The sequence below is a fragment of the Chiloscyllium punctatum genome, chromosome 27, assembly GCF_047496795.1.
Source record: "Chiloscyllium punctatum isolate Juve2018m chromosome 27, sChiPun1.3, whole genome shotgun sequence".
NCBI classification, from domain to species: Eukaryota; Metazoa; Chordata; class Chondrichthyes; order Orectolobiformes; family Hemiscylliidae; genus Chiloscyllium; species Chiloscyllium punctatum.
This window is the reverse complement of record NC_092765.1, coordinates 45088197-45108717: the sequence shown is the minus strand read 5'-3', so window position 1 is coordinate 45108717 and position 20521 is coordinate 45088197. Positions and strand designations below refer to the sequence as shown.

Sequence of the window (20521 nt, the reverse complement as noted above, 5' to 3'; positions counted from 1 at the left end):
CTCGGTGGTCAAAGGGCAGTGACGAATCGTTGGTGGCGAATGTGCTGTGGCGAATGGTCCCATCCCGTACAGGGATATGGGCCAAACATGGGCAAATGGGACTAGTTTAGTTTGGGGAACTTGGTCAGCATGGATGTGTTGGATGGAAGGGTCTGCTTCTGCATTGTGTGACTGCAGCTACTCGCCTAGCCAACCACGCAAGTGTCTCTGCATGCCAGTTTTGCCTTCTGGTTCTCATTCTGAAGCTGGCTTTTCCTGTGGTCAAGGCTATGTTTAGTGTGCAAGTGTGTTTGCTGATGTGTTGGCTGTAGCACAATTGGTAGGGACACTCAGGACTCAATTATAAAGCTCTGAATTCAGAGCTCACTTTAGGACCTGAGTCTACAAAACCTAGCTATCATTCTGGTACTGTACTGAGGAGGTGCTGAACTGTAGGATGTGCTATCTTTAGAATACAATATCAAACTAAGGTCTCATTTGCCTAACTAGGATAAATGTAATAGAGCCTACAGCAGGATCTTACTGGAGCTGGAGGGTTTGAATTATAAAGAGAAGCTGGATGGGCTTGGACTCTTTTTACTGGAACCTAGGAGCCTGAGGGGTGTCCTCATAGAAGATTATAAAATCACGAGGGATTTAGATAAGGTGAATGGTAGGTGTCTTTTCCCTAAGGGTGGGAGATTTCAGATTAAGAAGCATATTTTTAAGATGAGAGGAGAAAGATTTAAAAAACTCTTGAGTAATTGTTTTACACAGAGAATGGTTCATGTGTGGAATGAACTTCCAGAGGAAGTGGTGAATGCGGGTAAAGTTACAATTTTTAAAAGATATTTGGATAAGGACATGAATAGGAAAGGTTTGGAAGGTTATAGGCCAAGTGCAGGCTGGTAGGACTAGTAAAGTTTGGGAATGTGGTTGGCATGGACTGGTTGGGCCAAAGGGTCTGTTAGATTTTACAGATTTAGATTTTAGATTCAAGTATGCAAGTACAGGAGCACAGTGAAAAGTGTGTAATGTCACCACATAAGGTACCTAGGTACAAAAATAGCTTAGGTACAAAGTAGTCAGAGAAACGAGAGTTAAAACATTAAACATTACTACATAGAATTGTAAAAAAGTGAAGGAATAGGTAACAGTTAATATTAAAATCTTTCATAGTTTAAACTAGGAAAATAAAGGAGTGTGTTAAAAGTACAGTAGTTTTTGATGAGTCCTCGGCTTATCTCCCTCTCTGGGAGATCTCAGCTGTCTGGTCTCGATGCCACACATACCATTGCTGCTGCTGAACCTGCTGCCTCTCTGATCTACCCCGGTGCTTCAGGAACCTGGTTGGGCAGGATCCACTCACGCGTTGAGCGAGACACCGTCATGAGCTGCTGAGAGACTAGGCTGGGACCTAGAAGACCATAAGACGTAGGAGCAGATATTAGGCATTCGGCCCATCGAGTCTGCTCCACCATTCAAACGTGGCTGATAGGTTTTTCAACCCCATTTTTCTGCTTTCTTCCTTATGACCCTTGACTCCCTTTATAAACAAGAATTTATCTATCTCTGTTTTACTCAGTGACTTGGCCTCCACAGCCTTCTGTGGCAATTAATTCCACAGATTCACCACTCTTTGGCTGAAGAAGTTTCTCCTTATCTTCGTTCTAAAAGATCTTCCCTTTACTCTAAGGCTGTGCCCTCTGCTCCTAGTCTCTCCTGCCAATGGAAACATCTTCCCAATATCCAGTCTGTCCAGGCCATTCAGTATCCCGAAACTTTTAATCAGTTCCTCCCTCATCCTTCTAAGCTCCATCGAGTATAGACCCAGAGTCCTCAAATGTTCCTCCTATTGTTAAACTTTTCATTCCTGGATCATTCTCGTGAACCTCATCTGCACCCAGGGGCCAATACATCCTTCCTGAGGTAGGCAACCCAAAGTTGCTCACAATGTTCTAAATGTGGTCTGACCAGAGCCTTATAATGCCTCCGAAGTACATTCCTGCTTTTATATTATAGTCCATTTGAGATAAATAACAACATTGTATTTGCCTTCCTAATTACCGACCCAACCTGCAAGTTTACCTTAAGAGAAATCTGGACTAGTCCCTTTGCACTTCAGATTTCTGAATTTTCTCCCATTTAGAAAATAGTCCCTGCCTTTTCTTCCTACCAATGTGTATGTCCTCACACTATCCCACGTTGTACTCCATCTGTGACTTCTTTACCCACCTTCCTAACCTGTCCAAATCCTTCTGCAGCTCCCCTCCCACCTCCTCGATACTACTTGCCGCTCCACCTATCTTTGTATCATCTGCAAACTTAGCCAGAATGCCCTCAGTTCCTTCATCCAGATTATTAATGTATAGAATGAAAAGTTGTGGTCCCAGCACTGACCCCTTTATCCCCTTTAATGCTTTATTCCCACTCTCAGCTTCCTGCCAGACAGCCAAACTTCTATCCATGCTAGCACCTTGCCTCTAACACCATAAGCCCTTATCTTACTCTGCAGCCTCCTGTGTGAGTCCTCTTCGAGGGCTTTCTGGAAGTCCAGATAGGTAACATCTATTGGTTCTCCTTGGTCTAACCTTCTCATTACTTCCTCAAAGAATTCGAACAGATTTGTCAGGCATGACCGCCTTTTGATGAAACCAAGCTGACTTTGCGCTATTTTACCATACACTTCCAAGTATTCAGAAATCTCATCCTTCACAATGGACTGTAAAGTCTTACCAATGACTTCGATCAGGCTAATCACCTGTAATTTCCAATTGTTTGCCTTGCTCCCTTCTTAAACCAGCCCCAAGCCGCCGAGAGACCAGGCCGGGACTCACCAGGAGCCACCGAGAGACCAGGCAGGGACTCACCAGGAGCCGCCGAGATACCAGGCAGGGACTCACCAGGAGCCACTGAGAGACCAGGCTGGGACTCACCAGGAGCCACTGAGAGACCAGGCCAGAACTCACCAGGAGCCGCAGAGAGACCAGGCTGGGATTCGCCAGGACCCGCTGAGAGACCAGGCTGGGATTCGCCAGGACCCGCTGAGAGACCAGGCTGGGACCCTTCATGAGCCACTGAGAGACCGTGCTGGGGCTCACCATGAGCTGCCGAGAAACCAGGCCATTGAGAGACCAAAGGGGGAAAGAAAAAAATGGGGGGAGAAGAGAGAATGAAACAGATGGAGCGGGGAACTCTGGTTGGAGTGTCCTACTCTGATGCCATTTTGACTGAATAGTTTCCATGCTGTATGGTTCTAAGATCCTGGTATTCCAGCCAATATTTATTTCACAATCAACAGATTTCAGATTATTATTTATGGGAGCTTGCTGTGTACAGTCAGAAGTGTTTCTTTGGAAGCAGTGCTTTCAGAGGTCCAGTGGTCAGGAGGAAGAGCACTATATAAATGGAGCAACTCAGCAGGTCTGGCTGCGAGTGCGGAGGGAGAACCAGATTTAATGTCTGGAGTCCGGTATAACTCTTCTTAGAACTGAACAAGACTGAACCAATTCTGAAGAGTCATATTAAATGCAAAACATTAACTCTGCTTCTCTCTCCGCAGTTGCTGCCAGACCTGCTGCATTTCTCCAGCAGTTTCTGTATTTGATTCAGATTTCCAGCATTGGCGTTAAAGTGCCTTTGTCTAAATGTGTGTATTTTTTTGTCCCCTTTTGTGGCTTGGACAGCTCTGGGTAGAGGCACAGTGTCGGCAGCTATCTTTGCACCGGCCCCACAGAGAGACCAGACACCTGTTGTGCCACTCGCTGGGTGGGGCAGGGTTGGTGTTCCAGGTCAGGGGTACGGTCAGCCCAAGATGTCTGTGGTCACAGGGCACCTGTCACTCAGTAAAGGTCTGCCTGCCACAGAGCTAGGCGATGCACTGTGCAGCTGCTGGTCTCGGACAGTGCAGTAGAGAGCTTGGAGCTGTTTTACTGAGTGATGTTTTAGATTTTATTTTAGATTGCCTACAGTGTGGAATGTTACCTGAGGTGTACCGCTGGAATCTGTTGGGCTGGGGTCACTGACTGATGTTCTCCCTGTATGTGAGCAGTTACCAGTTGGTGGGTCAGCTGGCTAGTGTAACCCACAGCCCGCCTGCCTGCTATGTGCTGACAAAGACTATTTCACTGAATAGAACTGGAGGGGGTATATGTTTACAGAATAACCAATAACTACGACACCAGAGCTCGTGGGCAGGTCTGTGCACTTTCTTGTTGGCCAGTGGAAATAAAGAAGAATTGGTGTTTACATAGAACTTTTTACAACCTCATAACTTCCCTGTGCAGCCAAAAAATGGAAAGATGGGTGGCATGGTGGTTCAATGGTTAGTACTGCTACCTCACAGCTTCAGGGACCTGGGTTTGAATCCATCCTTGGGTGACCGTCTGTGTGGAGTTTGCACATTCTCCCCGTGTCTGCGTGGGTTTCCTCCGGGTGCCCTGGTTTCCTCCCACAATCCAAAGATGTGCAGGTCAGGTGGATTGGCCGTGGGAGACGCAGGGATAGGGGAAGGGTGTTGACTCGATGGGCCGAATGGCCTGCCCCGCTCAGCAGGGATTTGATGTAAAAGAAAGGTTTGCATTTGCATAGCATTTTTCCTGGTGACCCGATTCTAAAGTGGAGATCATTCTGGAATACAGGAGGTACCTCAACCAATTTGCAGCGAGCAAGCTCTGACTAACAACGCTGAGAGGGTATTACTCTGTGAAATTCTCTTTCCCAATATGCATTGGATGCAGAATCATTGAATATTTTGAATATTGCTCCAAGTAGGCAGTGTGGACTGAGAGGAAGAGGGCTGAAAATGTGGATGAGTTTTAATCAATACGAAGCAATGTCACTCATGAATGCCCTATTGAAGAATTATACTAGGGCATCCCAAAGTGGGGTCAGGACCCAAAGTGGGGTAGTGAGCTGAAATTCTTAGGTTTATGAGCTATGAGGCAATAACCTGTGTTCCCCCCACCCCCCTGTTATTTCTGCTGGCATCATTCTTCTGTTCCCCGCCACCCACACAAACCACCCATTGAGGTGTTGTTACAATTGTCAAGTCTCGAAACATGGTGACTGGGAAAAGCAGTTGTGAGGTACTAATGTGTCGCTGCGGCAGAGTGCTCTGTGTCAATTGGCTGCCACGTGACAAGAGTGAAAACTCTTTAAAAGGACTTGATTTGTCAGTGAACATTGTGAAAGATGCTACATAAATGCAGGTCCTTTCTTTGCTGTTAGTGCTTAACTTTGAGGAGGTAGTGCCTCTTGAAGCAGGTGAGGTTCAGGGAATATCTGATCAATCTGCTACGCAATGCCGGCAATTCATCAAGGTTCCTGAAAATTGGCCAATGGTGATTGTGTGGCAGTTCCGGCACACTCAGTGTAGTCAACACTGGATGGAGCCCAGGAGATCACATGACATCCTCTTGCCATTGCACCATTGGACGGTCCATTCCCATGATGCCATTGCTAACCCCAACAATTTAAAAGTGAGTTGATTTCTTATCATCCCAACTCTTGTACCAGCCAAACATCCTTTTCCTGATTTCCAATCTGTGGGCAACTAATTTATTTTAAATCAAATTTTAAAGCTTGATGAGGGCAGGACGATGATGGTAAGTCAGAGATTCAAGGGAATGACAGTGGAGGGAGTGGAATGGCCCAAGCTGAGCTATTGTGAAGAGCTGAAAAGATGTTTGCTTTCCAGATTTGTCAGTGAACTGAGCTTCCTGTCAGTTGGCAACGGCAACACATATTTTCCTGGCTGCAATTTGTCCTGGTTCGCCACTTCCAGCTGTTCCTGATTCAGAATGAGCAGTTGTTCCTGGAACTCCCCCTGCTGAAGGCCTTACGAGCTACCAGCTGAGAGCAGGCCTACTACAGGATGAACATGGGAGGAAGCATAATCAATGGCTTGCAGCGGGATAAATCCACTCAAACGCCATACCGAACTCTCAGAAGGCAGAGCGGGTCAAAGGGAAGGAGGCAACCAATAGGATTGGTTGGATGTATCCCAGGAAATCTCTTTGGAAATGTGATATCTGGGATGTGTGGCATGTGTGACTTCCGACGAGAGTGGAAAGCACGCTGTGGACTCCATCGAACTCACTGCCAAAGCCTGTTTTGTGAAATACAATTATGCAAGAGTTTCATTTTATTTTGTTGAAAATTAAGCCAGGACTAAGTCCATCTTGCTCCTTTTACTTCCTCAAATAGCTCAGTGGGAAGACGTGTTGATGAGTGCAGTGTGTGAGCGCGTGTGTCACTCTATGTTTTACATCCTCACTCTGCTCGGTACAGCATCACATCACCGTTTGAACATGAATGATGAGCTTCTGTCCAAATTCTAGTCCTTCAGCAGTACAAGACCTGAGTATTGCAGAGAAAAACAGCTTTTGTCAAAGTTTTTCATCTTGCACTCATCAGGACACAGCATGAAACACCAAAGTGAAGGGAAAACAGTGTCGGTCTGGAATGAGGGGAGAATGCTGATTGGTTGGCCAGTAGATTGTGATTGGTAGAAGTGTTGTCATGGCGAATGTAGTAGTTAATAATGACTACTGGTAAGCTTTGATTGAATTTTAAACTAGGAATTTGACTCTGATTAGTCAGGGTATTGTCCCGAGAAATGAACTGGTGAATGACTGCCTCATGATTTGTAGAGTTGAAACAGGCGCTGTGCGTGTATATGTAACAGGCACAGTGTGTCTGTTTAACAGACAAGAGTGTGGATCCATGTGTCAGGTGGTGTGTGTGTGTATGTGTGTGTAAAACGACAGGCAGTGTATCTGTCTATGTAACAGGTGTGTGTGTATGGAACAACAAGTAGAGTATGTGTCTATGTAACAGGTGCAGCCCATGTACATGTTGTCTCTTATTAACTGATAAATCTTGAATGGCAATGTCTCTACCCATCAGAAACCACTTGTAAACCAATCTGCACTCCCTTCTCACATTATAAAGTTATTTCTTTTATCATTGTTTCTAATCAATCGGTTCAGAGATTTCATACAATCCCTAGTGTGGAAACAGGCCATTTGGCCCAACAAGTCCACACCGACTCTCCAAAGAGTAACCCACCCAGACTCATTCCCCAACCTAATTACTGTTAGGGACGGATCGCTCGCCTCTCCTGGAAATTCTTCCCCATCCCACAGCTTGCTCGGACTTTCCTCTGGGTAAGTGCCTCAACTGTCTTCTGGGACCCTCTGTTCCCAGCAAACTTTTGCAGGAGAATTAGGCTGAAGGCTGTATGGGAATCTCTGGTTCTTTAGTGTGTGTGTGTGTGTGAGAGAGAGAGAGAGTCAGAGGGTTGATCTGGGAGGAGCACAGGGATTTTCTGCAGCCGTTGGAATTTCCATCGCTGTTCACTGTGTGCTGCCACTCAGACAGCTCCTTGTTTAATTTTCCAGGTATCCCAGGACGGGGAGATGGTCAGGAAAGCGGGGTGGGGTGGGGGTGGATGGTTGAGGGGCAGGGGGAAGGAGATGGAAAACAGCACAATTCCTCCAGTTATGACTGATTTATAATGAGTCTTTGTGCGGGCTGAAGGTTTAACCAGAGCCCCCAGTTTTGATTTGAAGGCTGGAAGTAGGAACAGCTGTTTAGCAGATGGAGGGAGGTGGGGCAGTGTGAAAGTTGCACTGAGTACTGGAGACCCCCATTGCGACCAGTGGAGGGGAGTGGGGGAGGATTAACCACCTGCGGGACAGCCACAGCTGTGGGACTGAGTGGCCTGCGCGCACTCGCTCTGTCAGCCCAGAGTGGGAGAGGTGTTGCTGGGGAAGATGTTGAGGCTGACCACTCTGTTCTCCCCAAACCTGGGGTCCTGGGGCAGAGACACTCCTCCCTCACCCAGCAAACTAGCCCCCCCACCTAGTCTTGTCTCCACTGACCCCTACCAGGTTGTCTCTTCCCTCCCTCCCACCCCAACACACGTGCGCGCGCACACACACACCCTTGTCAGCGCTTGGACGGGAGAACTGGAAGTGACCCTCACCTCAAACAATGGGGAAACGGGATCAACTGCCACTTGTTTCCCCCCTCCCCCCAGTGGTGTTGGTGGTATCTTACTATGTGCAGCCCCCCCCCCCCCCCCCCCCACCAGTTTTCTCCCTGAAATGAGTGATTCCTGTGGATGGGATTGTCCCAGTACTTGAGGATGTGGCAAGCTGGCAAGAGAGTATTAGAGATCTCGAGTCTCAGAGTGTCTTTGGAGTGAGAACACAGTGTATCCAGCCAGTTCCTTGTGAATAGTTGTCCAATTGGCAGCTCTGAAACAGTTCAGGAACTGGAATCCACGTCTCTATTCCCTTCCTGCCTTCCCTCTCTCATTTCAGCGTCCTCTTTTTTGCTGCGTTTGTCCTGAAGCAGCCATTGGATATGTGCAGACTGGGAGCAAACTGGAGGGAGCTTTTCCAGATTCTGTCTCATAATCCCTGCCTCAGGAATATGCTGTTCACACAGTATTGTCCTGGTGTGGCAGTACCCCTTTGTCTCTCTGTTTCTCTCCCTGTGTCTGTCTGTTCCTAAACCCAATTGTTCATTGCTCCTGAATGACAGGGCACTTTTTGTGAGCTGTGATGGTCCAGGCAATCCCCACATTTAGAAACATAGAAAATGCGTGCAGGAGTAGACTATTCGGCCGTTGGAGCCTGCACCACCATTCACTGTGATCCTGGCTGACCATGTAATTTCAGGATCCCACTCCTGCTCTCTCTCCATACCACAGAGAGCTTGCTTACATTCATTGAAAGCTGAGCTCGATAGATTCTTAATCAGTCAGGGAAACAAGGGTTAGGGGAAAAGGGTGTGAGGTCAGCCGTGATTATGTTGAGTGGAAGACCACACTTGAGAGATTGAACGGGCTTAATCCTGTTTGTATATTGTACGGTCTCTTCTGTTTTATCAAGATGAGCAGTTGTGACAAAAATTAATAATACATGATAATCTTTCATTTGATTTAGTCTTGTCACATGTGCCGAGGCACAGTGAAAAGTTTTGTTTCGCATGCAGTACAGTGAGATCAAACCATACAGAGTGCCTGAGGGTAATAGAACAGAGCAAAGAATACTGTGTTACAGCTGCAGAGTAGTTGTACAAAGAGCGAGATCAACATTAAATTTAAAATTTGAGAGGTCCGTTCAGAAGGTGAATAACAGCAGAAACTGTTCTGGAATCTTTGGTTCATGTATTTAAGCTTTTGTATCTTCTGCCTGTGAAAGAGGTCGGATGAGATTATAGCCGGGGATGGAGGGGTCTTTGATCTTGTTGGCTGCCTTCCCGAAGCAGTGAGAAATGTGGAGGGAGTCGGTGGATTGTGATGTTTGGAGGGGAGTTTGGATTCTCAAGTCAAGGTAAATAGGGTTTTGGGTTTCAGTGCTGCGAAGGTCTGATCTCAATTTTTGAAGCAGCAGATGGAAAATTTGATAGAACTGTGACCGAAAGACAGCATTTCCAAGAGATCACAAGACTTGAACTCCCAGATTCAATGTGCTGCCTGCATAATTGATCATTGCTGCTTCGTATCTGTTTGAGTTTTTCTGACCCATGCAAATGCCAGAAAATCCAGGGCACATGGGCCAGTCAGGTTCAGAAGAAAAGATTCATTTCAGCAGAAAGGCAGTTCCTGGTTGGTGGAAATCTTCAGGCGAGCAGAGCTGGAAGCTGTTTTATCAGCTTCCAAGTGGCTGAAGTCAGAGGAGAGAGAGTGTGTGAGATTGTCTGTGTGTCCTGGGAAAGACACAGGAATGGAGGGGATCACATTCGGTCAATGCGCAGGAAGTCACTGAAGAAAACCTGTGCAAGTGAAGAAGGGAAAAATACTGAACAACCTCGATTCGGGTTGGCCGGGGAGTATTTTGTTCGAATAACTGATTGTTTGGATAACGGAGTTGATTGTAAAAAAAAGGATGCTATCCTGGGGGCCTTGAGATCTTGTTTGGATAATCTGATATTCAGATAACTGAGGTTGTTCTGTACTGGGCTTGAGTGGCTGTCAAACATATAGCTGAGGAAAAAAGGTTAAAGTTTCGATTTTTTTCACTTTCTTCTGAGAACCAGCATGATTGGTCATGTTGCAAACACCTCTTCCATGGCTGACAAGCTGTAGAGTGGCAGTGGAATGTGGAGTTCCTGATCCAGAGGCAGGAAGACAATTTACTGTGCCACCAGACCTCTGAACCTGGGGTCATAAACAGCAGACAGTCACTGATACTGATCAAGAGCTAGGAGGGGTCATGCGATTACATTGGTGGATAGGATCAAGGAAAACCCTAAGGCTTTCTATAACAATATCAGGAATAAAAGAATGACTAGAGTAAGATTAGGGCCAATCAAGCATAGTAGTGGGAAGTTGTGCGTGGAGTCAGAGAAGACAGGAGAAGCGCTAAATGAATATTTTTCATCAGTATTCACACTAAAGAAAGACAATGTGGTCGAGGAGAATACTGAGATACAAGCTACTGGACTAGATGGGATTGAGGTGCATAAGGAAGGAGGTGTTAGTAATTCTGGAAAGTGTAAAAATGCCTAAGTCCCCTGGGCTGGATGAGATTTATCCTAGGATTCTCTGGGAAGCCAGGGAGGAGATTGCCGAGCCTTTGGCTTTGATCTTTATGTTGCCATTGTCTATAAGAGTAGTGCCAGAAGACTGGAGGATAGCAAATGTTGTTCCCTTGTTCAAGAAGGGGAGTAGAGACAACCCTGGTAATTATAGACCAGTGAGCCTTACTTCAGTTGTGAGTAAAGTGTTGAAAAGGGTTATGAGAGATAGGATTTATAATCATCTAGAGTGGAATAAGTTGATTAGGGATAGTCAACATGGTTTTGTATTGTGCCTCATAAACCTTGCTGAGTTCTTTGAGGTGGTGACCAAACAGGTGAATGTGGGTAAAGCGGTTGATATGGTGGATATGGATTTCAGCAAGGTGTTTAATAAGGCTCCCCACGTTAGGCTATTGTACAAAATATGGAGGCATGGGACTGAGGGTGATTCAGCGGTTTGGATCAGACATTGGCCAGCTGAAAGAAGACAGAGGGTGGTGGTTGATGGGAAATATTCATCCTGGTTCACTTACTAGTGGGGTACCACAAGGATTTGTTTTGGGTCCACTGTTGATTGGTCATTCATATAAATGACCTGGATGAGGGCGTACAAAGATGGGTTAGTAAATTTGCAGATGACACTAAGGTCGGTCGAGTTGTGGATTATGCTGAAGGATGTTTCAGGTTACACCTTATTCAGTGTTGCAGATGGTTTAATTTTTGATTGGCCTTATTATGATCACAGGTGGTACCGAGTGAAACGTGCAGATCTACACAGAGTGCATAACGGTAATAGTACAGAGTGAAAGTTCCCTATTTGCTCTTTCTGGATGGACACTGTGTTCATTGACCCTTTTCAACCAGGATTTGATCAGCTGCAGGTTGGAGCTTGTTTTACCACAAGGGTTTGTGAAGGGGGGAGTCGGAATAGAATTGACAGAAGGGTCTGAGTTGAATGTGCTTGATAGAAAGCAGTTATACCATACTTGTACGTTACAACTGGGAGAGGCTGGCCGTAGATGGTAGGGCTGGGGCTATTGAGTGTGTATGGTGGGGATAAGGGAAGGACTGGCTCTCTACAAGTGGCTGAAAACAACAGTGATAGATATCGGAAACTCACATGCATGTTCTTTATATTTTATAGCTGCTGACATCAAGATTGTGGCGGAAAAGAGTCCAACCAAGGAAGAGGAAGGAGAGAAGGGGCCAACCAAGAAAGAAGAAGGAGAGAAGGGGCCAACCAAGGAAGAGGAAGGAGAGAAGGGGCCAACCAATGATGAGAAAGGAGAGAAGGGGCCGTCCAATGACAAGGAAGGAGTGAAAAGGCCAGCCAATGACCAGGAAGGAGAGAAAGGGCCAGTCACAACGGAGAAGGGAGAGAAGAGCCTAAGCAAGGAGGAGGAGGTGGCAGAGAAGGGTCTAGCTAAGGAGGAACCACATCCTGCTCCCTCCAGATCCACAGCTTTGGGCAAAAGCCCTCGAGGAAAGCCAGGTATGAGAGCTTGCTGCCTGGAATGGAGTGAGCCATTTATCTTTTACCCATCTCCCAATTTAAATTGGGCTGGTGGAGGCAGAGGGCTATTGTTGTTACTTTCAGTTTTTCATTCATGAAACATTGGGAGAGTAGTGTCTTCAGTTGGTGCAGGAAGATAGTGGAGATGTTAATGACCATCCTAACCTGTTACCAGAGCAACTGAAAACTACACTCTCTTCATAACATCCTCTGAACTTCAGTGCAGGGTGTGAAGGACCTTAGCCTGCTGCACTTTACAGTTTTTTCCCTCTTGTTACCACATAGCCATTACCAAGTCAATGTTTTCTGACTCATTTCTAGTCAAGATAATGGAACCTTTGGCAGGCAGATTCCCCTTGCTGCTGTTCAGTCCTGTTGTTGACTGCCTCTTGTATTCGGGCTGTACGGAGTGACCCAGTGTTAGTTGTATTCAGTGGATGATTGAATGGAGCAGGAGGCACTTTGATACTTTTCCCCAAACAGACTGGTTTCTCTGTGGTTGGACGGCACTGTAGTTAGAGGGTAAACCAGAAGCAATGGGGCTGAATTGCGGGCTGGCAGATTTAAAGTTTCTCTTGGAGGAATCAAGCATTGTTCTCACTGTTACACATTTCTTAGCTTCCTCCCTACCCACCTTTGTCCCTATATCTCCTGGAATATGTTAATTCATGATTTTGTCTTTCTGTCACTGTGTTTTTTGTCATGTCTCTTTGCTTATGCATATATTTCTCTCTCTCGCTCTCTTGTTCTCTCGCTCTCTTGTTCTCTCGCTCTCTTGTTCTCTCGCTCTCTTGTTCTCTCTCGCTCTCTTGTTCTCTCGCTCTCTTGTTCTCTCTCGCTCTCTTGTTCTCTCTCGCTCTCTTGTTCTCTCTCGCTCTCTTGTTCTCTCTCGCTCTCTTGTTCTCTCTCGCTCTCTTGTTCTCTCGCTCTCTTGTTCTCTCTCGCTGTCTTGTTCTCTCTCGCTCTCTTGTTCTCTTTCGCTCTCTTGTTCTCTCTCACTCTCTCTCTAGCTTTCACTCTCTCGCATTCTCTCTCTCTTTCTTGCTTTCTCTCTGGCTTTCTCTCTCTCTCTCGCTTTTTCTCTCTCGCTTTTTTCTCTTGCTTTCTCTCTGTCTCTCCTCTATTTGATTTGATTTATTATTGTCACATATACCTAAGTACAGTGAAACGTTTTATTTTGCAGGCAGTACAGGCAGACCATAACGTACAAAGATCATAGGCTGATTGAACAGAGCGAGGAATACCAAGTTACTGAATTGAGATTTAAAAGTGCAGAATGATTGTAAGAAACGTCTGCTGTAGAGAGCTAACAAGAGTCGTCATGTGTCAGCGCCATCTTGAATCTATGTCCTCTCTGCCTTTTCTAGTTTATCCTGTACCTTCACTGATTTAAGGTGCTTTTTAAAGGAAATAGTGACATGAGGCAAACCATGTTTTTAACATAGTGAATGGTTAGGTTCTGGAGGTTACTGCCTGAGAGTGTGGCGGAGGCAGATTATAAAGAGGTTTGGACCATTATCCAAAAAGGTCAAATCTGCAGTGTTACAGTGACAAGGCAGGGAAGGGGCTCAGGTGAGTTGCTGTTGCTGACAGCCAGTACAGACATGACTGGCTGAATGGTCTCTTGCACTATGATTCTATACCTGTGCCCCTCCATCTGCCTGCTCCACCTTGGCCCCTCTCCAGCTTCCTTTCTGCTCCTCACTGTTTCTGTTTCTCAGCCAGGTCTCATGCACCATTATTCCTCATTCACTTTGTTGTCGTGTTTCGAGGATGCAGTGGTTCATTCTGAAACCTAGACTGATGAATAATTCAAGAGAAATGCACGCACCCATCAGATGGCTGATTGAAGATGCTGTTTATTAAAACGCAGTTGATCTGTTCCATGTAAACTCCTTCCCCTCGCTGTGAAGAGCTTATGTTCTGAGCATAAAAACGTTCAACAAAGCTGCATTATCAGTTGAATTAACAGGAGCTTAATATAAACTTCATTATTCATCGACACAATTCATTGTACAGATGTGCTTTAAAGCAGAGTGTGTTAATGTCTCATTTACTGATGTTTGAGGGCTTGCAGTGTCACAGGAGTGAAATGGTTCACCAGGGCTACCCATTCCACTTTTCAAATCTTAGAAAAACTCCTCTATGGGGGTGGCATCACTATGTGATCAGTATTTGTTGCCAATCACTGATGATGAGGTGATAGTGAGCTGCCTCTTAAAATCACTCAAGTCCTTCAGGTCGGTTAGGTCCACAATGAGGACTTTGACCCAGTGGTAGAGAAGGAAAGGTGGTATATTTCCAAGTCAGGATGGTGAGTGACTTGGAGGGAAACTTGCAGGTGTACCTGTTGGCCATGTCCTTCTAGATGGAAGTGGTCATGGGTTTAGAAGGAGCTGTCTAAGGTGAATTCCTGCAGTGCATCTTGTAGATACAACACACTGCTGCTACTGACTGTTGGTGGCGGAGGGAGTGGATGTTTGTGGATGTGGTGCCAGGCAAGTGGGGATTATTCCATAACATTCCTCACTTGTGCCTTGTAGACGGTGGGCAGGCTTTGGGGAGTCAGGAGGTGAGTTACTCGCTGCAGGATTCCTAACATCACGCCCGCTCCTGTAGCCACTTTGGCAGATAAGATAAAGGAGAATCCAAAGAGATTCTGCAAATATATTAAGGGCAAAGGAATAACAAAGCAGCAAATAGGGACCTTAAAGATCAACAAGGTCATCTATGTGTCGGACCACAGGAGATTGGTGAGATCTTAAACAAATATTTCTTGTCAGTTATTGCTGTGGAAAAAGATATGGAAGCTAAGGACCTCAGGGAAATGAATAGAGGGAACTGGCTACACAGTGAGTGTATGTAGAGAGGGTGTGAGTGAGAGTGCTGGGTACATAGTGTGTGTACAGAGGGTGTGAGTGAGGGTGCTGGGTACATAGTGAGTGTGTGTACAGAGGGTGTGAGTGAGGGTGCTGGCTACATAGTGAGTGTGTGTACAGAAGGTGTGAGTGAGGGTGCTGGGTACATAGTGTGTGTACAGAGGGTGTGAGTGAGGGTGCTGGGTACATAGTGAGTGTGTGTACAGAGGGTGTGAGTGAGGGTGCTGGCTACATAGTGAGTGTGTGTACAGAAGGTGTGAGTGAGGGTGCTGGCTACACAGTGAGTGTGTGTACAGAGGGTGTGAGTGAGGTTTCTCCCACCTTCCCCTCTGACCAATCACCTTCATCCCCTCCCCCATTCACCTATTGTACTCTTTGCTACCTTCTCCCCAGCCCTCCCCACCCCCCATTTATCTCTCTACCCTGGAGGCTCCCTGCCTCCATTCCTGATGAAGGGCTTTTGCCCGAAACGACGATTTTCCTGCTCCTCAGATACTGCCTGACCTGCTGTGCTTTTCCAGCACCACTCTGATCTAAACAAATGTCTTGAAAAAGAGTCCACACTACAGAAAATGAAGTGCTGGAGGTCTTCGAGGCATGGAGGTAGATAAGACCCCAGGACCTGATCACGACATTGTGGGAAGTTAGGGAACAAATTGTGAGTCCCCTAACAGAGATATTTGTATCACCGACAGCCATGAGTGAAGTGTCAGAGGACTGGAGATTGGCTAATATTGTGCCATTATTTAAGAAAGGCTGCATGGAAAAGCCAGGGTACTACAGAGCAGTGAGTTGAATGTCAGTGGTGGGTAAGTTGTTGGAGGGGATTCTGAGAGACAGGATCTACATGCATTTGGAAAGATAAGGACTGATTAGGGATAGTCAGCTTGGCTTTGTGCGTGGGAAATCATGTCTCATAAATTTGATGGCGTTTGTTCAAGATCTGATCAAGGAGATAGATGAAGACAGAATGATAGATGTTGCCGACATGAACTTTAGCAATGTCTTCAGTACGTTTCCAGATGGTAGACTGGTTAATAAGGTGAGGTCCGAGGAAAGCTAGCCAATTGGATACAAAATTGGCTTGACAATGGGAGACAGAGGATGGCGGGAGAGAGGCTGGAAGCCTGTGACCACAAGGATAGGTGCTGGGTCCATTGTTCTTCGTCTTTTATATAAATGATTTGAAGAAGAATAAGGGAGATATGGTTTGTAAGTTTGTGGATGACACCAGAATTGGTAGGATAGTGGACAGTGAAGAAGGTTATCTGAGAGTACAATAGGATCTTGATCAACTGGGCAAGTGGGCTGAGGAATGGCAGATGGAGGTTAAATCACATAAATATGAGGTGTTCCATTTTGGAAAGGCAAATCAGGGCAGGACTTACACAGTTAATGAGAGACCCAGGGAGAATGTTGTTGAACAGAGAGACTAGGGGTGCAGGTACATAATTCCTTCAAAGCAGTGTCACAGGTGGACACAGTGATGAGGAAGGCATGCTCGCCTTCATCAGTCAGAGCATTGAGGAGAGGAAATGGGATGTCATGTTACGGCTGTACAACAACTTTTACAATTACATTTTGAATACAGTATACAATTCTTGTCGTGCTGCTATAGGAAGGATGTTATTAAACTGGAAAAGCTACAAATAAAATTTATAAGGATATTACCAAGACTGGAAGGTTTGAGTTGTAAGGAGAGGCTGGATAGACTGGAACATGAGAGGTGAGGGGTGACTTTCTTGAACTTTATAAAATCATGAGTGGCATGGATAGGGTAAATACCCAAGGTCTTTTTTTCCGCTAGGGGGTCCAAAACTAGAGGGCATAGGCTTAAAGTAAGAAGCGAAAGATTTTAAAAGGGGCAAATTTTACAATTACAATTATATTTAAGAAGTATTTGGAAAGGTACATGAATAGAAAGGATGCAGAGGAATATGGGTCAAGTGCAGGCAAATGAGACGAGAGTATAGAGATGTTCAGCATGGAAACAGACCCTTTGGTCCAACTTGTCCAACCCAATCTAGTCCCACCTGCCAGCACCCGGCCCATATCCCTCCAAACCCTTCCTATTCATATACCCTTCCAGATGCCTTTTCAATGTTGTATTTGTACAAGCTTCCACACATCCTCTGTAACATAACACTGGAAATAATCCAGATATTACTCCCCTCGAGGACCTCCTTTCTAAATTCTTGCCTAACTTTCTATATTGTCACTTCAGAATCTCATTCTTTTCCCTTCCTATGTCGTTGGTTCCAGTGTGTACAATGACCTCCTGCTAGTCCCTCTTCCCCCATGACAACATTCTGCACCCTCTCTGAGACATCCTTGATCCTGGCACCAGGGAAGCAGCACACCATTCTGCTTTTTCGCTACTGACCGCAGAAACGTCTGCCTGTACCTCAGACTAGAGAGTCCCCTAACACAATTGATCACTTGGAACCTGACGTACCCCTCGTTACATTAGAGCCTGTTTGTGCGACATTCCCCTGAGACTCCACCATTCCCTAAATTTTATAAAATAGCATACTTGTTTGAGATGGGGATAGCCACAGGAGACCTCTGCACTTCCTGCCTACTCCTACCTTTCCTTGTGTTAACCCATCTACCTGACTGTATCTGCAGCTTTTCTCCATGTTTATAACTGCCTTCCATCACAGCCCCTAGCTGTTGTAAATTCCTCATTGCCTCTTACTCACGCTCCAAACGATCCATGCGATCTGACAGGATTCATAACCAAAGATACTTCCTGCAGACATAATCATCAGTAACATGGAAAATCTCCCTCATCTCCCACATTCCACAGGAAGAGCACATCACTCTACTAAAGGCCAACCTTGCTCCTTCACAATCTACAGACCCAGAAATAGCACTGTCTTATTGCTCAAAAAATGCAGTGCTCCAGGCTAACTTAGTACTTATGGTTCATACTTTTAAAAGTTAATCAAGTGACGGGTCTCAACAAAACATGTAATCAAGAAAGAACCCACTCTGCTCACTGCTGCAGACTTACAGCAAGGCTACATATAAAAACTATGCACTTATCTGTCCCTGTACTGTGAGCTGTCCCACACATGTTCCTCCAAGGTCAGCTGTGAATGTCGCTGTTTGTTAATTTTTCCTAGACACACTTCGATGTCCAGAGATACATGAACTCAAACAGCAGAGGCAGTAACTGTGCAGATACACTGCTGTGTCAGTTAGCAGTGTAGGTTTCTCTCTTCCCCTTCACTGACCATGCGCTTACTGCCTTTCTTCCGTCTTCCTCCTTTTAAAAGTGCTGTTGTTTTGATCTTTTATCCCCAAAATTCCAAAACAATGCAACAGCAATAAAAGAATAATTGCTGTCCCTGGAATTTGAGAAAATCACCTCCAAAACCTAAAATAACTCAGAAAAAGAGCACATCCACAATTTTTTTCCGGTCCTCTACCTTGATTGAGTTTTTTGAAGAAGTAATTAAGAGGATTGATGCGAGCAGAGTGGTGGATGTGATCTATGGACTCAGTAAGCAGTTTGACAAGGTTCCTCACTGGAGACTGGTTACCAAGGTTAGATCACATGGAATACAGGGAGAACAGCTATTATGATACAGAACTGGCTCAAAGGTAGAAGACAGAGGGTGGTGGTGGGGGAGGGTTGTTTTTCAGACTGGAGGCCTGTGACCAGTGGAGTGCCATAGGATCAGTGCTGGGTCCTCTACTTTTCATCATTTATCTAAATGATTTGGATGTGAACGTTGGAGGTATAGTTGTTAAGTTAACAAATGACACCAAAATTGGAGGTGTATTGGACAGCAAGAAGGTTAACTTAGAGTACAACGGTGTCTTGATCAAATGGACCAATGGGCCGAGGAGTGGTAGATGGAGCTTAATTTAGATAAATGTGAGGTGCTGCATTTTGGGAAAGCAAATCAGAGCAAGACTTATACACTTAATGGTAAGGTCCTGGGGAGTGTTGCTGAACAAAGAGACCTTGGAGTGCAGGTTCATAGTTCCTTGAAAGTAGATAGGATAGTGAAGGTGGCATTTGGTATGCTTTCCTCTGTTGGACAGAACATTGAGTACAGGGGTTGGGAGGTCATGTTATGGCTGTACAGGACATTGGTTTGGCCACTTTTCGAATATTGTGAGGGTAGGAGTAGGAGGATAGAGCAGATGAATGCGTAGCTGAGGAGCTGGTGTATCAGAGAGGGACTCACACTTCTGGATCATTGGAATCTTTTCTGGGGTAGGAGTGACCATTACAAGAAGGACGGATTGCACCTGAATTGGAAGGGGACTAATATACTGGCAGGGAGGTTTGCTACAGCTGCTCGGGAGGATTTAAATTAGTGAGGCGGGAGGGAGGGTGCGTGTGGGACCCAGAGAGATAGTGGGGAAAGAGATCAATCTGAGAATGGTACAGTTGAGAAAAGAAGCGAGTCAAATAGTCAGGGCAGGCAGGGACAAAGCAGAGAACAAGATAGGACTGAAAATTAAACTGCATTTATTTCAATGCAAGAGGCCTAAGAGGGAAGGCAGATAAACTCAGGGCATGGATAGGTACATGGGACTAGGATATCATAGCAATAACTGAAACATGGCTCAGGGATGGGCAGGACTGGCAGCTTAATGTTCCAAGATACAAATGCTACAGGAAGAACAGAAAAGGAGGCAAGAGAGGAGGGGGAGTGGCATTTTTGATAAGGGATATCATTACAGCTGTACTGAGGGAGGATATTCCCAGAAATACATCCAGGGAAGTTATTTGGGTGGAACTGAGAAATAAGAAGGGGATGATCACCTTATTGAGATTGTATTATAGACCCCCTAATAGTCAGTGGGAAATTGAGACAAATTTGTAAGGAGATTTCAGTTATCTGTAAGAGTAGTAGGGCGGTTATGATAGGAGATTTTAACTTTCCAAACATAGACTGGGACTGCCATAGTGTTAAGGGTTTAGGTGGAGAGGAATTTGTTAAGTATGTACAAGAAAAGTTTTTGATTCAGTATGTGAATGGACCTACGCTTGGGAAATAAGGCAGGGCAGATGACTGAGGTGTCAGTGGAGGAGCACTTTGGGGCCAGCGACCATAATTCTATTAAAATAGTGATGGAAAAGGATAGAGCAGATCTAAAAGTTGAAGTTCTAAACTGGAGAAAGGCCAATTTTGGTGGTGTTAGGCAAGAACTTTCAAAAGCTGATTGTGCGCAAGTAGAAGGACAGCTGGAAAATGGGAAGCCCTCAGAAATGAGATAACGAGAGTTCAGAGACAATATATTCCTGTTAGGGTGAAAGGCAAGGCTGGTAGGTGTAGGAATGCTGGATGACTAAAGAAATTGAGGTTTCAGTGAAGAAAAAGAAGGAAGCATTTGTCAGGTATCGACAGGAGAGATCGAGTGAATCCTTAGAAGAGAATAAAGGCAGTAGGAGTATACTTAAGAGGGAAATCAGGAGGGCAAAAAGGGGTCATGACATGGCTTTGGCAAATAGGGTTAAAGAGAATCCAAAGGGATTCTATAAATATATTAAGAGCAAAAGGGTAACTCGGGAGAGAATAGGGCCCCTCAAAGATCAGCAAGGCGGCCTTTGTGTGCAGCTGCAGGAGATGGGGGAGATACTAAACGAGTA

General features: G+C 45.5%; 1 protein-coding gene across 4 annotated transcripts in view; it reads left to right on the top strand.

The window, feature by feature from the left end:
- Positions 1-20521, top strand: part of map7d1a (MAP7 domain containing 1a) — a 237264-nt gene that overhangs the window by 121003 nt on the left and 95740 nt on the right. For all 4 annotated transcript variants that reach the window (XM_072548590.1, XM_072548589.1, XM_072548591.1 and 1 more), the window contains exon 2: positions 11660-12007. In XM_072548590.1, coding sequence (XP_072404691.1) covers positions 11660-12007 — 348 coding nt within the window. The remainder of the gene's footprint in view (positions 1-11659; positions 12008-20521) is intronic.